This window comes from Microtus pennsylvanicus, chromosome 5 (assembly GCF_037038515.1).
Source record: "Microtus pennsylvanicus isolate mMicPen1 chromosome 5, mMicPen1.hap1, whole genome shotgun sequence".
Classification (NCBI taxonomy): domain Eukaryota; kingdom Metazoa; phylum Chordata; class Mammalia; order Rodentia; family Cricetidae; genus Microtus; species Microtus pennsylvanicus.
In genome coordinates this window covers 71014016-71038183 of record NC_134583.1, presented here as the reverse complement: position 1 = coordinate 71038183, position 24168 = coordinate 71014016, and the positions used below count along the sequence as shown (strand labels likewise).

Sequence of the window (24168 nt, the reverse complement as noted above, 5' to 3'; positions counted from 1 at the left end):
TGTAAGAACTGGTCCTGATGCTGGCTGGTCTCAGGTGTGCCCCGGCTTTTCTGATGCCCCACTTTCAGCACTGTGTACAACAGAGAAAAGTGCACAGCCCTACCAGAGGCCTCTCGCCTGTCAGTTGAGAGTGTCCCAATTCAAAGTTCAGCCCTACTCCTCACAAACCCAATCACACCAAGTATGTGATGGAATCTGAGAGTCCTTAAAAGGGAAAGCACACAGGGTATGAATAACACCAGCTCCAGAAGGGCAGGACAGATGGCGGGGTCCATCTAGTTAGCCTTCTAGAATGTTCTAAAGACTCAGCTGCTATCCAGAGATCAGCTACCTAGTCTAGCCCACACACTAGCCTCTATCAGCTACTCTCCATTCCCTCCTGGGGGAAGATGAAAAAGTAACTCTCTTAACACAGAACTGTGACAGCAGGGCTATCGGAACCTGGTGAGGGGACACACATGCACTGCCCTCTGTTCTGGGGGGACAGCACCAGCTGGTACTCCTTCCTGTCCCATCCCCAGGCTAGGCCCTCCTTTATTGCAATCATCCCCTCATACACTGACCAATGCTTTCCTTGGGCTAGACCTTCTTCTGGGAGCTGAGGCCCCATGAAGGGACAAGGCAAAAGAAGCTCCACCTTCGTGGAACTTATGATCTTGTCAGGAAACCAGGCAACAAGAACATGGACTGAGTGAGGTCAGGGGTTCTAGAGACCATCTGAAGTGGGGTGCAGCTAAGAAACAAGTGACTCTGGAGAAGTTAGGGGGAGTGGAGCGACGTGAATGGCTGAGGGAGGGGCAGGGGCACACATAAAGGCTGTGAGGTGGGGCGAGGATGTTCAAGGCTCACACAGGAGAAGACGACCCATATGGAGGGAGCCCTGGAACCAGAAGAGATCCTGCAAAGCCCTCCTGTAGATGGGCCATGGCGCTAATGGCTTCGGGTTGATTGATTTCAGTGCAGTGGAGCTGCTAGGGAGGGAAGGACGTGAGGGCAGGCCTGGAAGGACACCCTCCATCTGCACCTGCACTGTCTTGGCGTAGACTTGGGGAATGGTTTCCATGTTCTAGGGGAGGCCCCTCCCTAAGCCTCCTCACCATCATTTCCCTTAGTCTTGGGGCCAGGCTCACCGGGTTCACACTGGCTCCACAGGCCTTCCATCTTGCCTGGAAGGCTCTGGTTTCTCTCTCAGGACCACTCCCTACTACCCTCTTCCACTTCCCCATGCAGTTTAAGCAAGGCAGCCAGGGACTGTCTGGAAACTTTCCACGGTGTGGAGCTCTGGACAGTGTATTAGGCTCAGTAAACACGTGAAGCTTGCTAGTTCCCAAGAACTGGTGGGGGATGAAGGTGGGGGGTGGTCAGGGCTGAGGCGGCCAAAGGCTTGGGATGAGTCTGAATCTCAGGCGGGAACAGGCTGCTGGGCATGGGGGATGTGAGGGGTAAAGGTTAGAAGCTCAGGAATCTGTCTCTGGGGAGATGGTTACCTACCAGGCCCCAGATGAAGTTCTGCCCTAAGCAAGCCTTTTGCAGTTACGGGGTGGAGGGAGCAGGGGTCTGGATTCCAGGAGCCCATCTTCCCCCATCCCAAGTCACACCCAATCCTGAGGACCTCCTGCTTGTCCATGCCACTCCAGGAAGGCTCTGTAACAAGGGGGGCAGTTCTTCCCATATTCCCCACCAGCCAGGCTTACAGACAGCACGCACCCTTAACTAACTGTAGTGACTGACGCACTCTCTATATTGATCGCCACGGTGAGCAGCTGTCCGCTCTTTCCACCACCTAGGTAGAGCATACTACCAGCACTTGCAAAGGAGGCCCAGATGACAACTGGCCAGGCAGTTCAAGCTCTACTCCCTTTTCCACTGTCCCTTCTGCGGCCCTGGTACTTAGAACTGTTCCTGAGTAGATCTGCTAGTAACAAAAAATCAACCCCCAAGGTGCAGCCCGCAGTGGCCACAAGACATAGAGGCTCCGCAGGCACTGTCCAAGGTGAACTGGCTTCTCCTTGGCCAGGTAGGCCGAGCTTCTCACCACCATTTCAACACACCTAGATGGGGTGTTTCCAGGATGCTATCCAAGCTGCCCAATGTGATAAGGTATACGGTCCCTAGACCCCTGGCAAAGATGAGCAACCTCAGACAAGGCATTGCCATTCAATTACACTGGGTGGAGGAACATTCCCAAAGGGCATCGGGAAGGAGAAATCAACAGGCCTCAAGTTCTGTTGAACAGTTAACCTCCTTTTCTGTGTGTGTTGAAAGGTAGTTCATAGTTTTTCTAGTCTCATGTCAGCTTGACACACAAACTAGAGTTATCTGGAAGCAAACTTTAATTGAGAAAATCCCTTCCTAAGATCTGGCTGTAAGACATTTTCCTAATTAGTTATTGACGTGGGAAGGTCCAGCCTACTGTGGGTAGTTCCATCCCTGGGCTGGTGTTCCTGAGTTCTATAAGAAAGCAGGCTGAGCAAGCCATAAGAAGAAAGGCAGTTAGCAGCTCCCCTCCATGGCCTCTGCATCAGCTCCTGCCTCCGGGATCCTGCCATTTTGAGTTCCTGACTTCCTGACTTTCCACTGATGCGGAAGTATAAGTCAAACAGATCCTTTCCTCGCAGCAGGCTTTTTTTGCTCATGGTGTTTCACCACCGAAACAAACCCTAAGACGCAGCACAAATAACATAAAAAAATAAATAAAATGAAATCACAGAACTGTACCTCTGCCACATCTGCGTGGACTTGGATTTCTTGGGCTCAGTGAGGTTTTGGAAAACTAGACGCCCACTCCAGAGCTGTGCCAAACAAATGTGCTAAGAGTCAAGCTCTGAAGTGGTGGCTCACTCAAGTTCTTGCAGCTGGCAGATGAGAGGCCGGGTGCACTGCTGAGAAAGCTGCCACAGCCTAGCTCATTTCCAAAAAGAAGCAAGAACACAGTCTTTGCTTAGTGTTTGGTGGAGTGCAGAGCTGCCAGGGCGGGGAGAAGGACCCTGGGGGGGTTGGACATCACGAATCATCACGTTAGTTCCTAAATACTGGAAGTCAGATGCCTTCTGCTTCGGGGTGATTAGAGACAGATGAAAAGAACAATAATCGTACACCACAGCTAATGAGCAGCACTTGAACATTAACCCAGCACTTCTTGAGAAACCCATGTGAGTCCCTTCCCCATCAGCCTCAGAAGTCGGCCTCTTCCCTCCCAGGTGTCCTTGCAGTGTGGTGCAGTTTCCCCTTGACCTCAGCCCGCTGATTTGACTGCAAACTTAGTGCTCGCTGTTCTGCTTGCTGGCTCGACTCCATGGGACTGCATGGGGCCCTGGTGATCAAGCGCTTGAGGACTCCTTGGTCTGGGATCTCTCCACAATCAGGACACACACTCTTCTGCTCCTTAGTGAATTATTTTCTGAACAGGTATGCATACCACTGGTGTCCAACACAACTCAGTTTTGTTTTCTGGCCCTCGCTGTTCTGGTTTAACATGACGGGAGAGTGACAAGTGACTGGAACGAAGGCAGGCCTCGAGGCAGACTGTGTCTGAAATGAGACAGGTGTGCTTCAAATGCTCCACGTGCTCCTAACACGGCTCCTGAAACCTGAGCCTTTGTTTCCATCATCCGACGCCTTCTGCCTCAGAACTGTCACAAATGACAACTGTCACAAGTCAGTCTGAAGCTTCTCTAGTGAGAACCTGAGGCTGGGAAGTGCCAGATGAGATGAACTTTCTGGTGTTCTTATTAGCACAGGGAGTAGGGAAGAGTCTACACTCACAGTGGGTACCGGGGGACCTCATGCCGATCTGTCACCAGTGAGACTTCACGAGGCAACAATTTGACTCCTGAATGGGAGTCATAAAAGTATTCTGTCAAGGATAGGGCAGTAACATTTTAGGTCTTTCAAGTCACCTGCCTTTGGTCACACGTACCCCCATCAGCCTTCCAACAAGAACAACCAAAGGCAGTGACCATCTACCAGCATGACAGCGACCAGCAGGTGTGGGCGTGGAGCTGCAGCAGCATTTTCTCCCTCTCCAGCCCTCCTCTCCAGCCTCTCTCCCAGCCAACCAGTGGCTTTATTTCTTCAAATGCTGGAGCTGCAGGAAGAAAACTGGCACCTCCAGGGACAGTCTTTTTATCTCAGCTCAGATGTATAGCCATTGGGCAAACCCAGTCTTTTCACCAAGGTGCCACATTGATCTGGAATAAGCCATCTTCCTCAAGTACCCCTGATGCAGCTAACTTCAAAAATGGAAGACGGGGGTCTAGAAACTGCCCCCAAGTTGCTGGGAATCAGGGACTGAAACTTTGACCTGAAGTTGTATTTCTCAATGTCCCTGGAAAAATAAAGTAGGGGTGAAGGTGTTGTTCATCTGGCTATTTGGGGCCAAAAGAACCCATCTCAAAAAGAAAAATCTCAAAACAACAAAGTCTTGGCTGGGATTTTCCTTTATTTATCATTTTAATAGTCACAGATGTTTAAATTCTGAGCAATAATTTATAATAATTACATCTATTTGAAGAAAACAAAGGCAGAAAAATGTACAAAAGAGGCTTTAGAAATGAGGTTACTGGAATGTATCCTAGGAGTTAAAATTTAGACCATCCAAGACCACTAACACTAAATGTGAAGCTTAGACATGTTCCATGAAGACTGAGTCCCAAATACAAAACTCACCAATGCCTAAAGCAATGAATCCACTGTGTTCTCAAGGTGTCTTCAAATGCTCTGTCCTGCTGGGTCCTAAACAAATGCCTATCAACACAGGCACACACAGCACGTGTCTGAGAATCCATCAGTTGCACAATCTCTTGTTACAGATTCTTAAAATCTTTAAATTAACAAACGAGAAAGGAAAGCAATCCATTCTCTCGAGTTTTTAAGTTACAAATATTGAAAAGTAGTCACAGGGATCTTAAAAGCACTTTCCAAAAGAATGAACACTATACACTTTCCTACTGTGGGTCCCACTGTTCTGAGCTCACACGGGACACAGACCTGGCTCCAGTGCTGCCGGGACCTGCAGCCTTCAGAAGGCGGTGACACAACTAACAGGGACCAGGTCTTCACATCAGTCTGGACTGACCTTGACTGCGACCGTGAGCAGTCAGGCCAGTGCCCCTCGCACCTTCCTTCCAACATCGGATTCCCTGCACAGAACATGTCACCCTTCTGTTAGTTCTTCCTTGGGGGATCCAAGCTCACTCAGTAACTCTCTGCCAGCTACTCCAGCTTTTGAAGCAAAATGCACCGCTCCCTGTTTAAAACCGAGGCTCTTCAGGCTTCGGGCATAGTCTGCATAGATGGCAGTGACGAGCTTCTGTAGACCTCAGTTAAGGAAGCCAAGAGCACAGATGCCAAAGTAGAACGGCAGCTCTGCCCAGGTGCTCGGGGGTGGGGGAGACGGGGCTGGTGGCCATGGGGAGCAGCATGTCACGAGTGTAGGCATTTCTTTATGAGGGGGAAGTGCCTCGGTCTAACCATGCTGCGCTCTGCACCAGCTGAGTCCCGTGTTCCTTGTAGAAGACCCCAGCCAGCGTCCTCAGATGCTCCTACCCCCGTGCTCCACTGAGGACCGGAGAATGGCAGAGGACAGGAGAGAACCCCACATACCCCCACTCCATGTGGAAGTTTCTCAGAGCCTGGCAGTCGGAGCAGAACACTTAGTTAGGGAAGAGGCTCTAAACAGCTGGGCGCTGGGTTTTGAGATAGACAGCCCTGTTCTATTGTGTTTTGAAAAACTTGATACCAGACCAAGTGCACCAGTGACTGGGGCCATGGCTTTGCCTAACCTTAGGCTTTAGTTACCTTTTCAAAAATTTTGCTTTAGTTTAGCTTTAAAAAGATGAGTATGTGCAGGGCTAAATAACAACCAACATAGAGAAATTAGGTCAAATGCAGAAACTCAAGAAAAACTATAAGAGAAAAGGTAGTTTTGCAAACACAAGGACCTGGGAGCTATATTCACAAGCCCATTCTTTTTTTTTTTTTTTAACTTTTTTTTATTGATAAAAGGAGAATAAAAAAAAAACCAAATTTCCACCTTCTCCCAGCCTCCCAAGAAAGCACCCCAGGAGCTGGTTAGAAGAAATAGTGTCCCTGGTGTGGGCAGCTCCCAGCAGCCTGCCTGCATGGCACAACTCAAATGTTCTATCCTATTAAATATCAGAGGCTTACTTGGGTACAGTGGGAGGTTTTCAAATTTTTTAATCTCTGTTTCCTGGGTAAACATACAAAACATGTTCCACAAAGCACGTCATTCTGAATACTATTTTAGAGTACTAGTACCACATGCTTTTCTAAATTATTCACTTTCCCTTCGCTTAAGTTCAAGCACACACTGGAGAGCGCAGTCCTCGCCTCTCCTCTAACCAGCCTGCAGTGCAGCAAGCCATTCAGATTCTTTCCCCGCTTTCTCCTCTGGGTGTGCTGACTCACGACGTGGCCCTTTCTCCATATGATATAGTTGTAAATCCCACTCATGTTACCTCCTCTCCTCTTAGCACAAAGGATATCTGTGTCCTCGCTGACTTCAAACGCGCCATACTTGAGACAGGCTTCCACAAACAAGGCCGCTCTATCGAAGTACCTCATGCTGCTCAGCGGAACAGAAACAAGTCAGTTCTCAAGATCTGTCCTAGGTGGGCGGAGCCACCCAAGCATCTGACGATTTGCACACATTTCCCGTGGAAATGGAATGTTCTCTAAGTCACGCCAACACACTTCTAGGCCTGATTTATGAAGCACACGTCTCCAAGTACAGGCTTCATGGTGGACACTGCAGACCACTGTGCTAAGCAGTTTAAACCACTGTGATCCAGGACCACAAATTCTTCATGGTGGACACTGCAGACCACTGTGCTAAGCAGTTTAAACCACTGTGATCCAGGACCACAAATTCTTCATGGTGGACACTGCAGACCACTGTGCTAAGCAGTTTAAACCACTGTGATCCAGGACCACAAATTCTTCATGGTGGACACTGCAGACCACTGTGCTAAGCAGTTTAAACCACTGTGATCCAGGACCACAAATTCTTCATGGTGGACACTGCAGACCACTGTGCTAAGCAGTTTAAACCACTGTGATCCAGGACCACAAATTCTTCTAAATTCTGTACCCATTGCCCAGTAATCTCTCAAGTTTGTCTCAATCTATTGCCTCTAGTTTTCAATAAGTCAATCTCCTATCAGAGTGAGATGGTCATGGGGACACCCCACCTTACCGTACTCTCCCACCTCTTACAGTTCTTGGGGCTTCTTCTCAGCTACTCTCTCAAGCCTGAACCCTCCCCAACTGTCTAAAGACTTCTATAGTCTTAAAATGTGTCATTCAGGCTTGGCAAACATGTTGGAAACTATTACAGCTCTAGAACAAATAACTAATCAACAGAGCTGCCCTATCCCCACTAGGTGCCACACAACCTTAGCTGTACCATTCTCCTTTCACATCACAGCCAAGAACTAGCTCCACCACTAGAACCGAGAACACGGAGAAGTGGCCACCCAGTCTGAGTGGCCAGGGCTCACCAGTCATACCTGTGAAGTGTCTCTGCCACACTGACAAAGCAACCCAGAGAAAGAAGAACCAGGAGGGCCTTGGACTTCTGATTGACTTGCGGAGAACACAGGTGGTCAACCCACCGCTTCAGAACATCTGCACATTCTTCAGAATTTAACCGCACCTGAGAAAAAGGTCCACGTTAGAACAGAAACATCCTTCTGCTATGTGAGAAGGCCTTGCTGGTGAGAGGCCGTAGTCTATCATGGCCTGGCAGCTTTTCTCAAAGCTTGGCGACATGGGGACTCTCTCCCAGTGAAACTTCCTGCTCTCTACCTGTCTCTACATTATCTGGAGAATGTCCCTGGGCCAGGAGGACTTATCTGAAAGCTGTCTCTAAGCCGGATGCCCGATTTATATTTAACATGACCCTTGACACGGCTCCCTGCTAGAAGCCACCCCTGCCACACATACGGTATCTAAGACTTGTACTAGGAGCTTTGCTATACCATCTGCTGCCACTAACCCAGCCTTATGAAAGGAGAAGAACGCTTAATGCAAATTAGGTTTGCCACTACAACCCCCAATCCTATGCATTTCCTATACTCTAGAATCAAGCTGAGCTGATTTACTGAAGCCATCTCCCAAGGAAGAAGCAGAACCGCACGCTGTGGAGAAGCGAACTGTGCTTCACTGAAACAGTTTATCACAAACTGCAGGGTTCAGCGCTGGAGGCCTGGCTGCATCAGATGCCAACAGGCAGGAATCAACTGTTTCACCTGACTGTTGTCAATGAAAGGTGTTTTCAATAAAAGCAGCCAGCTAATACTACTCAACCGGAGGTGAACAGCTTCGCAGCAAAAGAGCTGAGTTCTCTGTCACTTCTCAGGACACCTACTGGGATACCTACCTTTGCAAGCCATGCAGCTCGATTCCACTCGCCGTATGTCTGCAGGTAGCGGCAGGCATCCGCAGCCTTGTCTATCAGGCAGAGTAACTGAACGCCCTCTGGAAGACAGAAGAACTGTCCCCTCAACTGATCCTGCAGTGCTTTCTTTAACAAATTATTAAAAAGCAAAACTACATTTGATTTAAGTCTTGTACATTTTATACAAGGTAAGTACACTTAATTGTTTCAGATAAGGAGTATTTTACCTGGGAATAATGGGAAGTTGTCAAACTGAATTTTAAAATAAACTATTAGTACAGAGTTACCTCTACAATGTTACCTCTCAAGCACCCAGGGTAGTAAGCACGAGCACATTCTAAAGCATGAATTGGGGTGAAGCAGGGTCATGGGACCCTTGCTTACTGTCACTGCAATCATTAATACTCCTTAAAATAAGCTCGGCTCATGTGACTGCAGTCATTCAATACACAGCACTAGTTTTCCATCTATAGTTTAGCATCTATAGAGACGTGTCTTCAGCAGCCCAACCCAGCACCGACAGATGCAATAAAAGTGTGCCTTACCTGCCAGCTTGCCATTGGCAATCATATTGGTTGCCACCAGCTTGATGGTGCTCTGAGAAGGGCCTGAGGAGGTGACAGTGGTGACCAAACAAGCTTTCAGTGAGTCACAGTAATAGTGCTGGTTATCTGCACTCGTTTCCAACAGCAGCTGCACAGCTCTGTCTGTCTGGTAAGAGAAACACCTCCTCTAGTTACGGGGAATTCTCTTCCAACAGAGCCTATTAGAACCATAAGCTGGACCGTCTAAGTCTGCAGCATAGAGGTAATGTTCACTTGCAAACACTCCTGGATGCCTTAGCAACACATACAAGGCTGGTGAAAGTCCTGCACGTTGGCTCTAAGGCAAGCATAAAGACTGGCCTGGAGCAGAGCTGCTAGGAGCGTCCACTTCAGCTGTGCACCACTAGGTGCAGCAAAGCAAACAGGTGCTGTCTGTCACAGAAGCTAAAGCTGCAGTGGGCTAACCACACGGCTCTGCGGCCTCACAATGTGTGCTGGTGGAACTGCTAAAGAAAGCTTAAGTGTGTACAGAGAAGGACGCGCGTTCAAGTGGCTATATGCATATGGATGCACAAGTGAGAATATGCATGCACAGCAACGCTCTGAAATGTCCATCAACCAGCAACTCCACGAAGCATCAGAACTGACATACCTGACCCAAGAGCAGCAGCTGGTCTGTGCATTTCCTTGTGTGATCATAAGTTGACCGTTTTCCTTCCTGTAGATTAACTCTTTCTAGTTGAAACTTCTAAAGTAGGAAAGAAGAAGGAGGAGCAAGAAAGGAGGAATAAGAAGAGAGAGAAAGGAAGAGAGGGAAGAAGAAAAAGGAAGGAATAAAAGAAGGAAGGAGAAAGGAGGAAGGAAGGAAAGAAGGAAGAAAGGAAGTTAGTTTAGTTTGGGCTATCAAACTTTTAAAGTCAAGTAAACACTGAGATTTATTGAAAATTGAAGTGAGCAAATTCAACTTTCCAAGTTAAAAAATTGAAGACAAAAATCAACCTTTTGTGTGTGAGTATGCATTAAAACTTAGTGTTTACCTGTCAGAATGGCTAAAATCAAAAATACCAATGATAGCCTTTGTTGGAGAGGTTGTGGAGAAAGGGGTACACTCATCCATTGCTGGTGGGAATGCAAACTTGTGCAACCACTTTGGAAGGCAGTATGGCGGTTTCTCAGGAAATTCGGGATCAACTTACCCCTGGACCCAGCAATACCACTCTTGGGAATATACCCAAGAGAGGCCTTATCATACAACAAAAGTATATGCTCTACAATGTTCATAGCAGCATTGTTTGTGATAGCCAGAACCTGGAAACAACCTAGATGCCCTTCAATGGAAGAATGGATGAAGAAAGTATGGAATTTATACATATTAGAGTACTACTCAGCAATAAAAAACAAGGACTTCATGAATTTTGCATACAAATGGATGGAAATAGAAAACACTATCCTGAGTGAGGTAAGCCAGACCCAAAAAGAGGAACATGGGATGTACTCACTCATATTTGGTTTCTAGCCATAAACCAAGGACATTGAGCTTATAATTAGTGATCCTAGAGAAGCTAAATAAGGAGAACCCAAAGAAAAACATATAGGCATCCTCCTGAATATTAACCTTCAGCAAGCGATGAAAGGAGACAGAGACAGAGACCTAAATTGGAGCACAGGACTGAAATCTCAAGGTCCAAATCAGGAGCAGAAAGAGAGAGAGCACGAGCATGGAACTCAGGACCGCGAGGGGTGCACCCACACATTGAGACAATGGGGATGTTCTATTGGGAACTCACCAAGGCCAGCTGGCCTGGGTCTGGAAAAGCCTGGGATAAAACCGGACTCTCTGAACATAGCGGACAATGAGGACTACTGAGAACTCAAGAACAATGGCAATGGGTTTCTGATCCTACTGCACGCACTGGCTTTGTGGGAGCCTAGGCAGTTTGGATGCTCAACTTACTAGACCTGGATGGAGGTGGGGGTTCCTTGGACTTCCCACAGGACAGGGAACCCTGATTGCTTTTCGGGCTGGGGGGGAGACTTAATTGGGGGAGGGGGAGGGAAATGGGAGGCGGTGGCGGGGAAGAGACAGAAATCTTTAATAAATAAATAAATTAAAAAACAAAACAAAACAAAAAAAAAAAAAAAAAAAAAAAAAAAACTTAGTGTTTATAAGCTTTCAGAGAATCAGGCTTTTCATACAACGTGCCACAACACTTATTTCTAGGAAGGGCTCGAAAGTTCCCCAAGTTTAGGATACTCAGGAAAAGGTCAACAAGGAAGAAGGTATCTGTGACTAAGGCTTTGCTCAGGCAGCGGCAGCACCTGGAAGTAGGCGTTCTCACAGAGCACGTCATAGCAGATATCCAGAGGGTTATTCAGCCTGTCCTGAGGAGCGCCTTCCTTGGTTACCACTGCGTCTCCAGACTTGGCTTGGGACAAGCTGTGCAGGTAGTGGGCTGCCACTGTCCAGAAGTGCAGCTCTGACTCATCACCGTAGAGCCTGGAAGGAGGAAAACGAGGCCTCCATGAATTTACACTCCAGGGTCGGATCAGGCTCCCTCGAGTGTCCTCAAGTCCCGAGTCCACCAGGGAAAGCGCTAAGCAGTGGGTCCTCGAGCCTGGTTACTGGGTTCCCAACAGCACAAGGCCTGACCACACAGAGCCCTTCACATTCAACAGCTCCCCAGGTCTGCTCTCTGTGTTTGGGCATCAGCTCCACAGGAAAAGCTTCTGGATAAAGTGTCAAAACAATCTGCCACTTGTTCTCTGGAACACGGAGGGAAATGCCCGCATTGTAAGTGACTCTGCTAAACACTAGGAAAGCGCAAGTAATTGCTTTCGATAGTAACTCATAGGTATGTTTATCAATACACTTAGATGCACAGTTTTAGCTGACATTTTTAAAGCTGCCCATATGTGGAAGTCCTTGAGCACAGCAAGCCCAGGCCTCATTCAAGATGTCACCAGACTTCAGGTTTGTGTCAGCACGCTTAAATGGGTTGTAAGTCAAATCTAAAGGAGGTGCTTGGATTTTGAAAACATGTCAGAGTTCGGTTGTAATGTACTAAGCCTCAATAAAAGAAATAAGTTAACTTGAAATTATCTCTTACACAACACATCAGAGAGCATTACCTGGAAACAAGGAGGCACCTCTGCAAGAGAGTGAATTCGGGATCAAGCAGGAGTTTCTTTATGTCGCTGCAACAGGAATCCAGAGAGAGGTAGGGCAAACATTTCCAACCAAACAAAAGCAAAGAGATGTATCAACACATGTTCAGGATTTCTAAGAGCAGTTACTGTCTTGGCTCCCAACTTACACAAGTGGAAAGATGCTGTCAATCACCCTGAGCACTAGGGCCAGGACTCTGCTTTGTAGTCTTGCAACAGTTTACTTGACTGCAAGAATGAGGATGTCATTGCTGACATTGTTCTTAAAGTCTACAGTTTCCCAATTAAACACAAATGTTAATCTTAGGAAACTGAAGACAAGTAAGTAATTATTTTGAAATTTGCATTAATCAAGTACTTGTTAAAGATTATTATTACATATGGAAGATTCTAGACTGCAAAAAAACCGCTCTATTTTACCAAGAACTTCATGTGAACCTTTATTTTGTCTCCTCCTTTTGCAAAATAATTCTCAATATTTACTTTTAATTGCTCATGGCTCTAAGGAGCACCAGTTTCTTAGCCCGAATTGTGCACTGACAGCACCTGGCACAGGCTGTCTCAGAGTCACCTGCCCGCATTCTCTAACACAGCTCCATGAGGCGTTCACGGGCATGGAACTCCTGATAGAGCACAGCAGTTTGAGAGCTGGGAACTGGGAGAGACGGACACTCTCTCCCTGCAGTTACTAAGTTAGTCCTTCTAGCAAACAGAGCTGCAAAGAGGAACAAACCCATGTCAACAAACTGTCTCTCTGTGGGCCATTAACACTTAGGAAAAAAACTGCTTGGGTTTTAAAAAGTCAAATTAACGTGTGTTACTTTCCAGTGTTCTTATCTGCTATGAAATACAGTGCTTACTTAGACAGCGCATTCAACTGTTCTTGAAGGAGAGTCTTTATTTCTTCATTTTCTGGATAATCACTGTGCAGAAAAAAAGTTTGAATCATTCATTATCTCTGCATTTACTACCATGTATTTCTTTACTAAAAAAAAGGGTTGTATTAACATAGAAATAACCTTTTTATAACCTCTTGTTAAAAACTTGGCTACAGGATAAAGTAGTAACAAAGGGCCTGGGACCCACTGACCATTTTTATGGCTGTCTCTGTCTTACTGAACAGAAGAAACAAGGAAATGAATAAAGAAAACCACAGGTTTCCAAAGAGGAGAAAACTGGTTGGCTGGCTCACAGAACGACCAGGTCTAGATTCCTTTCAGTAAAGAACCTACAATGAACGATGACTAACGTGATTTGCTCCCTCTGCCCTGTAGGATGGCATTTGTTTCTCTAAGTAGATAGTTCTTAAGCAACAGAGACTCATTGCCTTAAAAACAACAAAACCCTCATATCACACTACCCTGTGCCATCCACATACAATAAGTTCAGTAAACTGTAGTAAATAATTTCTGGTTTGTTCCTATGAAGACTTTTTGCAGTGAGGTAGACACTGATTTATAAACACCCTTCTGATTCTACTTTATAAAGAATTAGGCCGGGCGGTGGTGGCGCACGCCTTTAATCCCAGCACTCGGGAGGCAGAGGCAGGCGGATCTCTGTGAGTTCGAGACCAGCCTGGTCTACAAGAGCTAGTTCCAGGACAGGCTCCAAAACCACAGAGAAACCCTGTCTCGAAAAAACCAAAAAAAAAAAAAAAAAAAAAAAAAAGAATTAGGCCTGGCCCCAAACCTCCAGCAACTCTTGGCCCTCTTCACAGTCATCTTTCCCCTCTGTCCTGATGCAGCCCTGTGTGATGATCACCCAGCCCTGAGAGCATCCTAGGCACCAGCACCTCCTCTCCATACTGACCCACTCTTCTGCCACGGCCCCACAGCAGTGAACAGGTAGAAGAGGAATCCGTGTAGTGATGTGGTATTTCTCTCTGTGTGCTGTGATTACCATAAAGAAACTGCTTTGGACCTACAGCAGGGCAGAACTTAGCTAGGCAGGGAAAACTAAACTGAACGCTGGGAGAAGGAAGGTGGAGTAGAGAGAAGCCATGGCACCACTGCTAGAGACAGACATGCTGAAACTTTGCTGGTAGGCCACGACCTCGTGGTGATGCATACATTAATGGAGATGGGTTAAATTAAGATGTAAGAGTTAGCAAATAAGGAGCCAGAGCAAATGGGCCAAACAGTGATTTAAATAATATAGTTTCTGTGTGATTATTTCTGTTCTGGGCAGCTGGGACAAACAAGCGGCCTCTTTACAATATGTGCAGTCCCTCTGCCTTTTCTTGGATTGGTGCTAGGGCTTCATTCCTTCTAAGTTTTGGACTATAAGCCATGGCTATTTTTCATGAGTGACCCTCAACCCCAAGTAAATTATGTACAGAAAACAAAAGGAAATAACTTACATGTGAGAAATGTCCAAAGAATATCGGCCATTCCAAGGCTGGTGTAGTAAGAAGGCTTTCAAGGCAAGGGCGGCCCTTGGAACAAGGAGGTATGGGCACCACACAGGCTCTAGGCAGCAAAAGAGTGCTTCTCAATGAAATGAACTTTTATCCCTCAAAAGAGTCTCAGCTATGGACCATTTATAGGGCAGTCAGAAGACCAATGCCTACACCTGGTGCACCTGCGACTTTATTCCAGAGGAGGGGTTCTCTGCATCAAGTTTGATTAGTAATTCTTCTTCTTTTTAAAGTTTCAATATCTGGAATGATACAAAGCTCTGTACTACTGAAAAAAAGATTCAATGTTATTAACTCAATTCATAACAATAAAGCTCATTTTAAAAAACATTAAAAACAACTACATTTACCTGCATTGTCTGTATCACCAGATAGGTTTTTTTCTGAGACTATTAAACTAACATGGTCTACCCATCCATCAGGAGTTTGTTGTGAAGGAACTGGGTGACCTCTGATCTCTGTTGTTCCCATGAGTCCTTTATGAAGTCTTTTGCACACAGGGATAATTTTCTACAGCCCCCAACATGCAGCAGCTACTTATTAGGACAATACAAAGCAAATAAGAGCTGGCTGTTTTCAGCACATTCCAATGGAAAGAAACTTAGCAGCTACACACAGCATCTCCCTCCACTGGCTCCCCACCTTTGACCCACTGCCCAGGGGCCCACAGGCTTTCGCTACCCAGTTTCCTCCAGCTCCCGTGGAGCCTTTCTTCCCTGGTCTCTTGAACAGAAACGATCAGTTAAAATGGCCAAACGTATGACAGACTGTGCCATCAATATGAAAGAAACCTACTGAGCACCTGAAAGATGGCTAGCATGAAGGAGAGAGAATAATTTAATACATCCTGATACTTGGCTCAGTCATTATGTAACTTCTAAGCAGATCTGAAGTGACTTGAATATGTAGCTACTGCTTACAAGAAATATTATAAAATTCAAACAGGACTCGAATATTTCTGCTGAAAACTTGTCCTCAGAATTATACAGCTAACCCAATTTAGGTGGCAACACAGATAAAATATCAACAAAATCTCAAAGACTTAGTGCTTTAAAAAGGTAAAATATCATAAGTAATTATTAATAAAGATTATACTTGAAATGATAATTTTTTATATATTTAAGTTAATAAAATCTTTATTAAGATCAACTTTATCTCTTTCTTTTTAGTTCTTAAGGAAAATTTCAAGCAACCCATCTGACTCATGCTTCTAGGAAGCAATGCTGCTTTAGCAAGCATTCTATATGCCACATCAAAATTAAACTGGCGACGAATACTTTGCACAGGCTTTCCAACTCGAGAGTCAGAAAAGGTGAGAAATGTTTTCACACCTGAGACTTTTACTGCTGATTCTGTAAAAGCACCTAAAATACTATCCACATTGAAAGGCTGTTAGTTATTCCCCAAACATCTTGATAATTATATTATTTTTAAAAACCTAGAGTCTATTTGGATGCTCACCTTCCTGGACCTGGGGGGAGCAGGGAGGACCTTGGACTTCCCATAGGGTAGGGAACCCTGACTGCTCCTTGGACTGGAGAGGGAGGGGGAGGGGAGGGAAGTGGGAGGAGGTGGAAATTTTCAATAAAAAATAAAACAAACAAACAAACAAACAAAAAACCTAGAGTCTGGGAGCTAGGGACACCATAGTGTACGCACTTAGCAAGTCCAAGGCTCTGGAGTCAACCCTGAGAACCAGGGTGAAGAAAAGACAAAGGACTTGGAGCCCAATAAAGGCTGCTTTTTTACCCTCCCTGGGAAGCTAGTGCCCAGCAGTGACCCTTCCCCATCACTATGTTAAAATCCACCTTTCTGGCTGAGGCTATACCACTAGAGATTGAACGGGAGTAATATTTTTCTTTTTAATTTAGTCAAGTTTAGAGTATGATGATGTAAACCCTGGTTCCCAGCCAGATGTTTAAATACAGTCTACACGGTGAATATGACGGACTCCAGTTCTGTAGCGCACATTAGAGTGATGACGGAGCCTTGAGATTTAAATTTTAAATCAAAAGTAAAAAAAAAGTTCTAAATACTTAGATTTTATTTACCTACTTCTCAGCTTAGAACTAGCAACTGTTTTGTTTTTTAAACATCACCCTTGGTGTTCCCTCAATTTCCTTGGCTCTTCAGCTGTGAAGTGTTCGCTTGTGTTCGTCTCCCTTGGCGAGGAGGCCCTCACACCTCTGCGGAGCTGACAAATGACTCAAGATCAAGCATGGGAATGCAACAAGTGGCTTTCCCTTTACCTGATGGCAGTCCCAGCTACAAAGAAAGAAGAGCTAGTGCCCCAATACAGTGGGCAGGGGTTGGGGTGACAGGCAATGCACAGCACATGTCAGTGACACCACGAGCACTGTCACAAAGCCTCAGTCTCCCAAGTCCCAAAGAGGAGCTGGCTCGACAAAGCACAGGCAGCTCTGAGCCGAGTCAGTGAACGAATGACCAAGGCTCTAAGGAATTTCTCTAAAACAGACAGCCAGGAGTGCACACGGAGGATGACAAGAGGGTACCTGGAGCTGGACGTTCCTGGCTACCCCAGTTAGGACCAGAAACACTGTTGCCCTTTGTTTTCTTTTTTTTCTTTTTTTGGTTTTTTGAGACAGGGTTTCTCTGTGGTTTTGGAGCCTGTCCTGGAACTAGCTCTGTAGACCAGGCTGGTCTCGAACTCACAGAGATCCACCTGCCTCTGCCTCCCGAGTGCTGGGATTAAAGGCGTGCGCCACCACCGCCCGGCCACTGTTGCCCTTTGAAAGTGCATTCTAAGGAGGATTCCACTCTGAAAGTCAAAAACCGCCTTTTAAACAGTTAGATGGATATGCTTGCAATTTTCTTATCTTTTCTTTAGGAAAAACAAGTCACAAATGCAGTTTTTGTTATGTTTAGTTTTTTTACTACTCTTTTAATTTTTGTAAAAGAACAAACTCAAGGGGCTGGAGAGATGGCTCAGTGGTTAAGAGCACTGGCTGCTCTTCCAAAGGTCCTGAGTTCAATTCCCAGCAACCACATGGTGGTTCACAACCATCTGTAATGAGACCTGATGCCCTCTTCTGGCCTGCAGGCATACAAGCAGGCAGAGCACTGTACACATAATAAGTAAATACATCTAAAAAAAAAAAAACTCAAAACAACCACACAAAAAAGGAGCAGGATAGTGCAATCACCTAGTTTAGCTTTGGTTGATCATAGACAGGACAGAAACATCATGACACACAGAACCATGCACCAGAGTGGATCTGCACTGATACAAAATGCAGGACACATAAAGCTTACTCCTGAAGTCATCAGAGTCACAGTTTCCCAAGAGCTCTCTGAAATGAGGCAGCAGGTGCCCTCCATTAGATAGCCATAGCCTATGGCAGCAAGCACCCTCTCAGGAGTGCGCCTTACCTGTTAACTCCTGCTCATCCATCCTAAAACACGTAGACTTCATCGACATCTCCAGGACTCTGATGCACCCGTCATCAGATGCCAAGATCACCTTATCTGATGTGCACCAATCCACATCCAAAATCCGAAAGGTCACATTTCTTCCACTTCTTAAACTGCTCACCATCTGCACCTGTAAGAGTGATTGACAGAAAATAAAGTTGTTTACCATTCTGGATCAAACGGTCAGAGGCTGTGTGGCAGAGGCCCAGAATATGTCTGCAGATGAAGAGCCTCCGGCAGCCCACCTCCCACCGCAGTCAGGCACAGTGATGGCACTAAAAGCCCATCAATCAATCTGTCCCGCTGTCTCACTTCTCTAACAATTTCTTATAGAGGCTGGACATACTTATTGAATATTCCATTTTCAGAAAAAGTGGAAAAGAGAACCAGTTCCCATATCAATAGCTTCCCCGGCTTCACCGGCAGACTATAGGGCTGGGCCTACCTCTTTAGTGTCCCACACTTCAGCGCCATCATTATACATTGCTATCAGCTTCTGGTTTCCTTTGCCAGGGGCGAAACGAATCTTCCTCACCCAACTTCTATGTGTGGGTATTCCTCTAAGGACAAAGAAATAAAAACACCAACATAATACAAAATTGAACACTGTCGGTCAGTGTGTCCACTATCCTAATCAGGAGTGAGAGAATAGGAAACACACTGGACAGGGGGTCTGCCCATTAATATTGTTGGAACGAGGTCCCAGGGCTTCTGCATGGCTGCCTGCAGATCAGAGCCTGGCTCATGACCGCTCTTCTTCCAAAGTCTAGACAGTACAGGATTCAAAGCTCCAATTTACACTCAAGTTTATCAGTCCTATTATCAGTAAGTTTCCATTTGAAGAAAGTTTCCTTGGCTCCTACCTGGATACTCTGCCTTTCAAATCCCAGAAGTTTAGATTTCCATCCATATCTCCGAGCACTAAGGTATCCCCTTTCCAAGCGATGCAGGTAATGCTGCCCATACTACCCTAGAAGCAATAAAACCACACGTGAACTTCTCTACTGAGTCACCATCAGAATAAAGTATTTCCCTGTAGCGATAACAATGAAATAAGAAATGCATTACTTATAAAGCATTTACTTACTATGAATGCCATCAAATCCTAAAACTCTGAACACTGAAAGAGCCACTGCATACCAACTTCAACTGTGCTGAAACAGGACACTACAATCTGAAGAACAACCAAATTGTCCATTCAAATGAACACTGGATATAGTTGTCCAAACTTCATCTATAGAGAAGATGTGTATTTAGGAAGAAATACTTTAGGGGAAAAAATCCCAAGAAGAAAAACCTAAATTGCAGTCTAGAGAGCCACCTCTGATTTGTCTCATTACTAAAGGTTATCTAAACATACCAAGGGAGACTCAGCCACTCTCTGTGTAGTACACTGGAAGAGAAGTCCTGGTACTTTGCTGACACATTACTGTAAGAGGTGAGCGTAACGGGAGACCCAGCAGAGGCACAGGGTAGAGCGGAGGCCCCAGCACCAGTGCTCTGGCATCAGACTGCCCTGCCGGGCCCCTGCTTTACCTCTTAAGGTGGCACGGGGTTGGGAGTGCTTATTTAACCTTGCTGTGCCTTGGGCCTGTTATTGTTGGTGGAGTCAGGTGCTGCTGGTAAATCTATAAAGTTAAAGCCCTGAAAGCAATGTCTGCCACACTGGAAATACGCAGTTCAAGTTAGTAGTAAACAATGTGGTTACTTGCTGCTTCTCCACTCATTAAAAGAAAACTCGCTTTGCACTTACAGAACAATAAAAGCATTCAGAGGGGCCTCTATGGTTAGGTCAGAAACGTGCCAATGTTTGGCAAAATGACCGACTGCCTCCCTAAATATTACATAAATCCTAGTAATATCCCAGAAATTAAAAATCAGTTTTGCAATGAGCTTAGTAACAAAAACAACTTACATTAAGTACATGAGAGTCTGTGTAATATGAAGCTATGTTCTCAGATCTTATTTCCAGTTCTCTGGAATCCGAATGGAATGTTTGACTTTGCCTTCAGTTTACTTTGTCGTGGATACTTTCACATTTTAAATCTTACTTTCCCTTTCATATTTAAAAATGAGATTATAGGTTAAACTAGCCCACAAATTAGCGTAGCTGTGTTAATTCAACTGTGCAGACACGTGGACCCTCTCCTACAGTGCTGAGGGGAGCATCAGAGGTGCTTCTGAGGACCATGGCTCTCAATGCCCTGTGCAGAGCTCACTGTCCTGCTGCTGCCCTGCCCACATGCCAGGCAGATGCACAACGAGCAACACTCACTGTCTCACTCTTTCCATTTTCAAGATAAAGGAAGTCATTGAGGATTACACATACGTACAATTTAAAATAGCCAGGCGCTCTCTCTTCTTTTACCATTTTATGTACTTCATAGTTTGGGGGCCAAAGTCCAGAGGGAAATTTTCAATTCAAAAATCAATGCTTAGAACTTTACATTTGAAAGAACAATAAGAAAAATCTTTTTCTACATACTACATTATAGTCGCTTGAAAGAAATTCAGCTTCAAAAAACTTACAAACCAAAACCAATTCCCACATAGTATATAGATTATCAGTTCCTTCCTGACATAATGTGCTTCTTCTGAAATGCATGCCAATCTCACTGGGGACTCCATGCTTACAGCCGTTCCTTCAGAGAATGCCATTCATTTGAAATAAAAGGATTCGGCAGAATAAAGAGACCACAAAATAGAGGTGACCCCTTGTAAGCTGTGTGGCATGACTACCTTGAAAAAGGCATTTACAGGACCAGTGCTTAGATGGTAGTCTCCAAGCCTGGCCACCAGAGTTGAGGCCTGGAATCTATGCGGTAGGAAGACAGGACTGACTGCTACAAGTTGTCCTGTGACTGCCATGTGTACACTGTAAATAATAATGTAATAAATTAAAAAATAAACACTCATTTCCAAAGTTCATGGCTTTTTCTCTGGATTAGTCAGAAGGACTGGTATTTTGAGTTTCTGGCCTCGTTACACACTAACCTTCATGTGAAGCAACTGCAAAGTGGAGACTTTCTATTGGTGGGAGCTCTGTGAGAGCCCACATGACACCTTTCCTGGGCTTCTAAAAAGGAGCTCTGTGGAGGCTAAAGGAGCACGGTGCGCTCTCCCACCTTCTAGCAGCCTTAGCTACAACAGCTTTTCTCTGCAAACAGTTACGTTACTTTCCTATTATAATCACCAAATGTCAACTTTTCACATTCATATCACCATACCATCCTTCCAAAATTCTAAAAATGTGACAATATCAGATGTACTTAAAAACAGATACTACTAAGTCTTATATATGACTTAGTCTATGTAATAATCAAATGTATGCTATAATATGAAAAGATTCTTACATTAACTTTAATTTGGGGATAATGGTTTTAGGGCAATGCCTTCAATTATTTGCTGGTTAATAGAGGAGACTTGGTAGCTAGCCTCTAGAGGACTCCATCCATTCAAGGGCCTCAGTAGTTACTCCCTACAATAAGTAGGACTGATCCAAGGACAAACACCATGTCACTTCTGAAAGCAGGACATATGACTTGGTTCTCTTGACTCATTCACTTGAGGAGAAGCCAGCTGCCAGGATTCGAGGTGACACAGAAGTTCTGGGGAGCCTGGAGAAGCACTTGGCTCTTGCTACCAGCAGCTTTAACTTTAAAAGCCATGTGATGGCACCATTTTGGAGTGGATACCATGTTGGCTGGTTTTTTATGTCAGCTTTACACAGGAGGGTCATCTGGGAAAAGGTAAGCTCAACTGAGACAATGGCTCCAGCAGATTGGCCTGTGGGGCATTTTCTTGATTGATGATTGATATGGTATGGCCCAGCTCACTGTGGGCAATGCCATCCCTGTGCAGGTAGAGCAAGTCACGGCAAGCATGCCAGTAAGCGCATTCCTCCATGGCCTGTTTCGGTTCCTGCCTTGACTCCCCTCAGTGACAGCATGTGACCTGAGAAACGTAGGATGAAATGAGCCCTTTCTTCCCATAGCTATAGCCACGGTATTCATCACAGCAACAGAGACCCCAACTGATCTGTCCCTTTGCCTCATTTAACTTTAATGACTGCAGCTAGTCAAGATCCTTACTGAGCCACTTTAAATATGGGAGTCAGCTTTCTGCGAGGACATCTATTCTTAGGCAGGAATTTTAATTAAATGCACATTGTATGAAATCCCTCCTCATGTCTCCATTTAATTATAATCTGTACTGGTTAACAGTTTATTAACTCATCTATTAAAAGAAATCTGTAAGATGTATGCCGATGCCAATTATTTACTATAATTGAATCCACAAGGCCAAAAAAGATAGCTACGAATACGTAAATATTAATGCCACTAAACTCACAATCTGATTATCATTATCCCAAACTAACCAAGTTTTTAATAAGAATCTATGGGATGGAAACAGGATGGCTGCTGATGTCAGACAGGGATGAGTTCCAAACATGGCTCTGTCATGACTCGGCCATGAACCCTAGAAAGTCCCTTCCTGTCCTCAGCTTCATAAGCAAACAGAGACAGTTCCTGTGGACCACCATCACGGTACATGGCACATGATGATGTGATCTAGAATCACGAGGCTATGTTTCTTTGCAGAGGTATGGACCAAGTTCAACCAGAGATGACTTCTCAAATAGCAACATTAATTTTCTTAGGCTTTTCTCAAGATGTTTTCCTTAACTACGTCTTCACTGAATATGAATAAATGAGACCCCTGACCACACTCCTCACAGAGATGTACTTGAGGATGACACTCACGTCTGGCGGAATCCGAGCACTGTCCTTCACAGAGTTCCCTTCAACAGTGAGATGATAAACTTGGCCATCGGCGTCAGTAAACACAAAGTGCTCCCGAGCTGAGATGTTCTGACTGAGTTCAGACTTACTTTCTGCCTCCTGTAATAAGCTTTAAGATAGAGGAAAAAGATCATTTTTTTCTTCCTAAAGTGATACCCACAGATACTCACTGTATAGATGCATTTACAGGAGGTCCAAGACCATTTACAAACTTCTTAAGTTTAGTACAACAATGGAGGATCCCCAGGACATTTTATGAGATGGTAATTCTATCTCTAGGCATATCAGTGTTCATTTTGCATTTTCAACTTTTGAGGGATAGAAAGGTGCCGACAGGTTAGCAGCACTGTGTGTTGCTGACAACACTGAGCACAAGAGCAAAGCTCAACTTCAGTCAGTCACCTGGGTCTGCACTGAACGAATCTCAGTGATCACGTTACACAGACGCCCTGTATGGTGTCTGCCAGGCACTCTGCCAGGATGTGGGCAGCACAAAGGTACACCGACAGAAAGCAGCACATAGTACCTGATCACAGATGACTCCACGGCACCCAGCTCTGCATCCGAGACAACAGTCTGGCGGGCCATGGCCTCCCGGGTGGCAAGTTGTTTCTTTCTTAGGCTCTTCAAGTTGTGAGATGGCGACCACTCCTGTACAGCAGAGATGACAGACATGCCAGACTCCCTTCTATCAAAGACTGCTTAGAGCAGCCAGGCAGGGCTACTTTCTATCAGCACACAGCTGGTTTCCCAGTAAAGACATCGTTTAATGGCAAACTTCTAAAAGTAGATTTTCATGCTTTCTTTTTCACAAGCTGAAATGAATTCCACTAAAGTCCTGTGCATTCCCGCCCATCCAGGACTAGAGAACTATGGTCTCCCATCAGACCACCCTCAGGTATAGGTGCTCACACAGTTGCTCATTTACATGTTTATGCTATACCTCTACCTACTTTAAAAAGCTTAGTCCACAATCGCCCCATGTTCCTGTGACAGCTCTACAGGACCAACATTAAAAAAAGTTTATTTTATAGGTGTGTGTGTGTGTGTGTGTGTGTGTTTTGTTCGTATATATGTCTGTGCGCCACATGCTCATCGACAGTTGTGAGCCACCACATGGGTGCTGGAAATTGAACCCAGTCTTCTGAAAAAGCAGTGCGTGCTCTTAACCACTGAACTGTCTCCAGCCCTGTTATACAGAAGTCTTAACATGCAGTTATTGTACACATGTGTATTTGTAAGACAGTCTTCCTTCCTTCTGCTGTCCAGCTCAGGCTGTACGAAATGAGCTGCCCTCCCTCTTCTGCCTCTCCAGTGCTGGGATTTCAGGGTGTGTTCCCATGACCAATTCTCACATACATGAGAATCTAATTTACGTACGCAGTGCTG

General features: G+C 45.3%; 1 protein-coding gene across 1 annotated transcript in view; it reads right to left on the bottom strand.

The window, feature by feature from the left end:
* Nucleotides 1–4427: 4427 nt before the first annotated feature.
* The window catches only part of Wdr11 (WD repeat domain 11), a 53296-nt gene continuing 33555 nt past the window's right edge, over nucleotides 4428–24168 (bottom strand). Inside the window, exons 16-30 of the mRNA XM_075972463.1 lie at nucleotides 23306–23430; nucleotides 22741–22888; nucleotides 18841–18947; nucleotides 18423–18537; nucleotides 17936–18107; nucleotides 14489–14597; nucleotides 12990–13052; nucleotides 12094–12159; nucleotides 11284–11461; nucleotides 9617–9712; nucleotides 8965–9130; nucleotides 8402–8499; nucleotides 7530–7675; nucleotides 6507–6586; nucleotides 4428–5313 (exon numbers count right to left, since the gene is read on the bottom strand). Of these exons, the coding sequence (XP_075828578.1) occupies nucleotides 5156–5313; nucleotides 6507–6586; nucleotides 7530–7675; nucleotides 8402–8499; nucleotides 8965–9130; nucleotides 9617–9712; nucleotides 11284–11461; nucleotides 12094–12159; nucleotides 12990–13052; nucleotides 14489–14597; nucleotides 17936–18107; nucleotides 18423–18537; nucleotides 18841–18947; nucleotides 22741–22888; nucleotides 23306–23430 (1827 nt within the window). The 3' untranslated portion in view covers nucleotides 4428–5155. The remainder of the gene's footprint in view (nucleotides 5314–6506; nucleotides 6587–7529; nucleotides 7676–8401; nucleotides 8500–8964; nucleotides 9131–9616; nucleotides 9713–11283; nucleotides 11462–12093; nucleotides 12160–12989; nucleotides 13053–14488; nucleotides 14598–17935; nucleotides 18108–18422; nucleotides 18538–18840; nucleotides 18948–22740; nucleotides 22889–23305; nucleotides 23431–24168) is intronic.